This window comes from Oncorhynchus clarkii, chromosome 2 (genome assembly GCF_045791955.1).
Source record: "Oncorhynchus clarkii lewisi isolate Uvic-CL-2024 chromosome 2, UVic_Ocla_1.0, whole genome shotgun sequence".
Classification (NCBI taxonomy): domain Eukaryota; kingdom Metazoa; phylum Chordata; class Actinopteri; order Salmoniformes; family Salmonidae; genus Oncorhynchus; species Oncorhynchus clarkii.
In genome coordinates this window covers 54795512-54801085 of record NC_092148.1, presented here as the reverse complement: position 1 = coordinate 54801085, position 5574 = coordinate 54795512, and the positions used below count along the sequence as shown (strand labels likewise).

General features: G+C 42.2%; 1 protein-coding gene across 1 annotated transcript in view; it reads right to left on the bottom strand.

The window, feature by feature from the left end:
• The window catches only part of LOC139377634 (fibrous sheath-interacting protein 2-like), a 6630-nt gene extending 4315 nt beyond the window's left edge, over positions 1-2315 (bottom strand). The window contains exons 1-5 of the mRNA XM_071120538.1: positions 2196-2315; positions 1791-1880; positions 1469-1587; positions 1152-1302; positions 743-1024 (exon numbers count right to left, since the gene is read on the bottom strand). Coding sequence (XP_070976639.1) covers positions 743-1024; positions 1152-1302; positions 1469-1587; positions 1791-1880; positions 2196-2315 — 762 coding nt within the window. The remainder of the gene's footprint in view (positions 1-742; positions 1025-1151; positions 1303-1468; positions 1588-1790; positions 1881-2195) is intronic.
• Between the last annotated feature and the right edge of the window lie 3259 nt (positions 2316-5574).

The window sequence follows — 5574 nt, the reverse complement described above, 5'->3', positions numbered from 1 at the left end:
AGTGCACCTGGCCACCTTGGCTAGCGTACACTGCGCCCAGCCCGCCACAGGAGTCGCTGGTGCGCGATGAGACAAGGACACCCCTACCGACCAAGCCCTCCCTAACCCGGGCGACGCTAGGCCAATTGTGCGTCGCCCCACGGACCTCCCGGTCGCGGCCGGTTACGACAGAGCCTGGGCGCGAACCCAGGACTCTGATGGCACAGCTGGCGCTGCAGTACAGCGCCCTTAACCACTGCGCCACCCGGGAGGCAAGCTGTTAGTGTTTTAACGACCGTTCCACAGATACATGTTCATTAATTGTTCATGGTTCTTTGAACAAGCATGAGAAACAGTGTTTATACCCTTTACAATGAAGATCTGTGAAGTTAATAGGATTTATACGAATTATCTTTGAAAGACAGGGTCCTGAAAAAGGGAAGTTTATTTTTTTACTGAGTGTACTTTTTCCACCCTGCACTGTGAATGTTTACACCGTGTGTTCAATAAAGACATGAAAAAGTATCATTGTTTGTGTGTTATTAGTTTAAGCAGACTGGGTTTGTCTATTGTTGTGACTTAGACAACATTTTATGACCAATTTACGCAGAAGTCCAGGTAATTCCAAAGGGTTCACATACTTTTTCTTGCCACTGTACTTAGATATGGATTTCCCAGTAGATGGGAGACAGGGAAGCAGTAATATGTCTACAGCCCCCAAAGAGTGAAAGCTGGGAACATGTTCATGACCAAAATGAACTACCACTGACGGGCTAGCTGAATGTGGTGAGCAGGTCATCACAGAAGACAAGGTTCCAGAGTGATCAGAGTCACTGCTAGGTCTTTCAGTTGGTGGTCTGGCAGAACGTGGTCTGGTTGTTTGTGGTCTGGCAGTATGTAGCCTAGCAACCTCGAGGTTCTCAGTTGAGATCTGACTGGAAAGAGTGTCCATCGAGGAGGTGGAGTGTCTGAAGGGAGAGTCCATTCCCAGAGGTGTGTGTGTCTCCATGCCCAGGGGTCTCCAATCTGCCATCTGGCTACCAGGCTAAGAGAGACGGGTGAGAAAGAGAGGCAAATGGATGAAGATACCAACAGAAACACTGAGGTCCTACTGCTGCTTAAGCAACTGTGAGTTGATATCAGCCCTAGGAGTGCCGCTGTTCCATCCTTACCTGTCCAATCACCGACCAGCGGATTCGGCGCTCCAGACGCAGCTCCCTGCACACTTCTCTTTCCAGCTCCTTAAGCCTGAGGCGTCGTTTCACATCCCAAGCCAGTTCGGCCAAGTGAAGGTTCTTCCCCTCTTCCATTTCACTCTGAAACCTTCACATACAAGGGAACATAAAACATGATTAACCTTAATTTTTCTACAACTCAAACTGTCCACCATTTCTATTTCTTAAGTTATTGCTAGATAGGTCAATGTGATTCCACACCTTTGCTTATGTTTTTTTAACAAATTTGAGTAAAAGATTCTAATAACACTCACGTGTTCTTGAAGTAGTTTCTACCCTTGGCAATGAGCCAATCTCTAACATCCGTCAGTGAGATGTGGGACGGAACCTCCCCTTGCTGCTGCAAGACTAGGAACTGCTTCAAAAGCATTTTCTGAGAGAGAGAGAGAGATAGAGATTAATTTGCACCCTTCCACAAGTTTTTCCTGGTCTTGACACGTGATCAGAAAACCCTTTCCCGATCCATGAGCGACAGCAAGTTACATACACAGTTGGAATAAAACGCATGGAAAGGTGTCTTACAATATAGCATTTGTGTTTTTATAATTATGCATCTAGAAAGCAGACCACTCTAACCTGCTGGGCACAGCACTGCTTCTCCCACAGCAACTGAACTGACTTGATGTAGCTACTGTAGCGATTGTACTCTTTACACGTGCACAGCACCTGAAAGGGAGGAGCCACAAAAGAGCCATTTTTAGAGGAAATTCATGTGTACAAACACCCAATCCCAAATCTACCTCTACCCGAAACCCCAATATTGATTGATTTTGCCTTTATTTAACCAGGTAAGACATTAAGAACACATTCTCTTTTACAACTTGCACTAACAATGACCATATGTAGATTTGGATTTGTGTAAACTAAGCAAAATGGCAAACATTTCACCTAGCCATCATATTGCTTACACCTGTCCAATTTTCTTAGTTCCATATAAGTGTCACTTTTAGATTTTGGAAAGAAAAGGGAGGTCTGCCTTGCCTTCTCATTTGAGGTGATGAGGCCTTGCTTCACCAGCCGCTTCTTCCTTTCCGGATGGCGGAAAAAACTCTTCAGGTGTTTGTCGTGGAGGCAGTTATAACTAACATCTATGACTCTCATGTTGGGGTCCAACAGGTCAAACCCTGGGGTCTCCTGATGGAGCTGTGGATTGTGTTTTAACAAACCTCAATGTCAGGGCAATGGATACTACAGTGGAAATGGTTTTGGAATTAGGACTGGAAATGGGAAGAAAGTAATTAAAAATATATAATTAGGTAACATTTCATTTGAAAGAAATTGAGGATCTCAGATAATTTGGAATGTCATACTATCACACCAACCTGCTCTCCCAGTTTTCCTCTGAAGAATACAGGGAATGTCCTTTCTGGGGCTTCCTGTAACCCCTACAAAGACAGAGACAATCATGACAGAACTTTATAGACGTGGGGTTTTGGTAATGGTTTTGATAGTAGACCCCATCCCTGTCACTTGGTTTGTAATAATTCCACCTTTTGCCAATTCACTTGCATGAAAAATGTTGAATCAAGCTTATCTCTAAAACAAATTAGTTTGATCCATTTACATTGTTAAACTATTCTTAAACTAGTCAACTAGCCGTAGGCCTACATGATGACTGATTCTGTAGGCTACATATTAATCTCATAGACTTTCATCGTCCATCTTTAGAATTATACAAATGTGAAGCGACATTAATATGAAGAACGAACAAAGCATTATCCTAGGCCTACTCACATTTTCTTCTTCTTTGCCCGCACTTTTTGACATAGTAGGTATATTGACTAATATTGTAAACAAGTGATGTCATAACTGAAACTTGATTATCCTGTGTCTCCAGAAAAGGTAGGCCCGATGCCCTCAAGTAAACGTCCGCTATCTGATAGACAGACCTATGTTGTTGTACTGATATAAACACTATGAAAGGATATTGTAGCCTTAACCTACTGATATAGTCTACAGGCTTATTTATGGTGTGCCCGCTCCATAAAGCAGACCTCCAGTTGTGCCTGGGCTTGCTGCAACACGTGCACTCTGTTGCCAAGCCTTCCACAGAATCATATCTCAACCCTAAAATGTGATCCACATGTATTCGATGTCGAAATTGTCAGTCATTTGCAGTGATGGATTTAAAGCATTACCACGACTACGTCTATATTATTCAATTATTGCACCCACACTGCTTGGGCGCGCCAACGAGCATCTGCATAGCAAAGGGCTAAAATAGAAGACAGTTCTATTTCTGTTGCAGATCCCAATGCAAGTCCTGCCTCTCCCATCTCCTCATTGGTTTATAGAAGCAGGTACCAACGTGCCATCTCCTCATTGGTTATACCCACGTGGGTGACTGAACAACCAAAGAGGTCAGTGGCGGTAAGGCACCTAATTTATGAAAGTTGCCAATCGCAATATAGAATCAAGAGAAGAAAAGGCCTGGAAGGAGGAGAGATGACTAGAAACGATTCGGTTGACCGTTTTATGTGTGGATTAATTGGTGGTGTAAAGGACCTTGGTTCACACAGGGTCATGTTTGGCGAGTCAGTGGACAAGTATCCTGCCTCTATTGTATTGAGTTTAGCAGTAACTGCAAAAATTTACCGTGAAACCAAGGTAAATGGCAGTAACTGAACTTACTGCCTTTTAGCTTAGTTTCAACCTGCCCTTGGCTGCAGTTACTGCGTTTTACCTTTGTATCATATCATTCTATTCTGATAGTGATGCAATTTAACCTGTATGACACTGACTGACAGCTACACACACATACATTGCTAATCTAGGGATACAACACCATGGCACAGCATTCCCGGGGGGAAATGATGGTTGAACTTGCCCTGAAACGCCGACATCCAGACACTGGTAAGAACTAGCTAGCTAAGTACATCTGACATCAAAATTAATTAGCTAGCTAGCATAGACTAACAATGCTCCCTGCTCTCATAAGAGATCTACAATTGATACTAACATCAATCTATTAGCCATATAATCAATTATATTCTGAAATTGCATCTGCTGGTTTCTTTGAATCAGTACACCATACACACGATTTCTAGCCAGTGACAGCCACTTAGCTAAAACTGACGCGCAAAACTTCAAAACCTACCTAGCTAGCATTAGCATGAATCAATAGATTTGTGCTACATGTTCCCATAAGAGACGATCAGCAGTTTATACTAGCTTCAATCTATAATACCTGGATTTAATATCATCCTTTTAGTTGTATTCTGACATTCAATGGGTTATTTGAATCCGTAACGTTACACCACACACACACGATCTTTAGCCACGTGCACCCCATACTGAATTGTCAAAAGCCACGCACACTCTTTTTCCGGATGAGCGCAAACACAGCATTGCTAGCTCATTAATAATATATCCACTCACATGTTTCTGGTTTTCTTTTATATTCCAGTATTGCGTGACTGTCCTGGTCAGGGAAGTTAAAATCCCAAATTGTATCCATCACCTTTGTTGGTGGCATATGTAATTAGTACAACAAGCTTTGACATGCCAAACGTGTGCTCAACGTGTCTGCTTCAGTGCCATCTTTACATGAATGCGGAAAAAACTGTTTTGCATGACTTCCACCAATCCCTGTGGCCTAGATGATTAGTATCAATGCGGATCAAAGTTGCCATGTGAGGGTGTATTAGGACAGTACAACCACGTCAATACTAGGTTTTATTCCTGTCAATGTCCATCCATGCAATATTTTTGTATTTGTAAATAAAAATGAAAATGTAAGAGCCTTTTTGGGAGCAGGTATGAAATTAATAGATGAACTGAGTTTTGACAGTGAAAATGATTAAGATAATGTTTGCACAAGATAAAATCAACATTGATTATATCCTATATTATAGAATAACTGAAAAGGATTATGATCATGTGTTTGCACACCAGAAAATGTCACTATTAATTATTATCATCCATGACAGATTAGAATCATTAGAATCATACCCCCTTTAACTGAAGTCACAGTGTCAACACTATTTGAAGAAAGAGAGAACCAGTGGGTGGTCTCTGACTCATTAGACATCAGACTATCAGAAGATAAATAAATTGTCAATGATGATGATGATGAAGAGTATCATCCACCTTCAGAGTTGGATGTTCCAGCACAAGTGGCAGCTGAGCCCGTGGACACAACTCCAGAACACCTATCAAATAAGAAATCCAAGATTCCACCAATGGGCAAACCATGTGGTCCCAAATGCACGAGGCAATGTACTCAGATTATTTCAGAGGTTAGGCGAAAGGAAATATGGGAAAATGAATGGGAGATTAATTATAAGGAGAAGAGGACATAGATCTTCCACACGGTGGCACATGTAACAGTATAACTTTAGACCGTCCCCTCGCCCATACC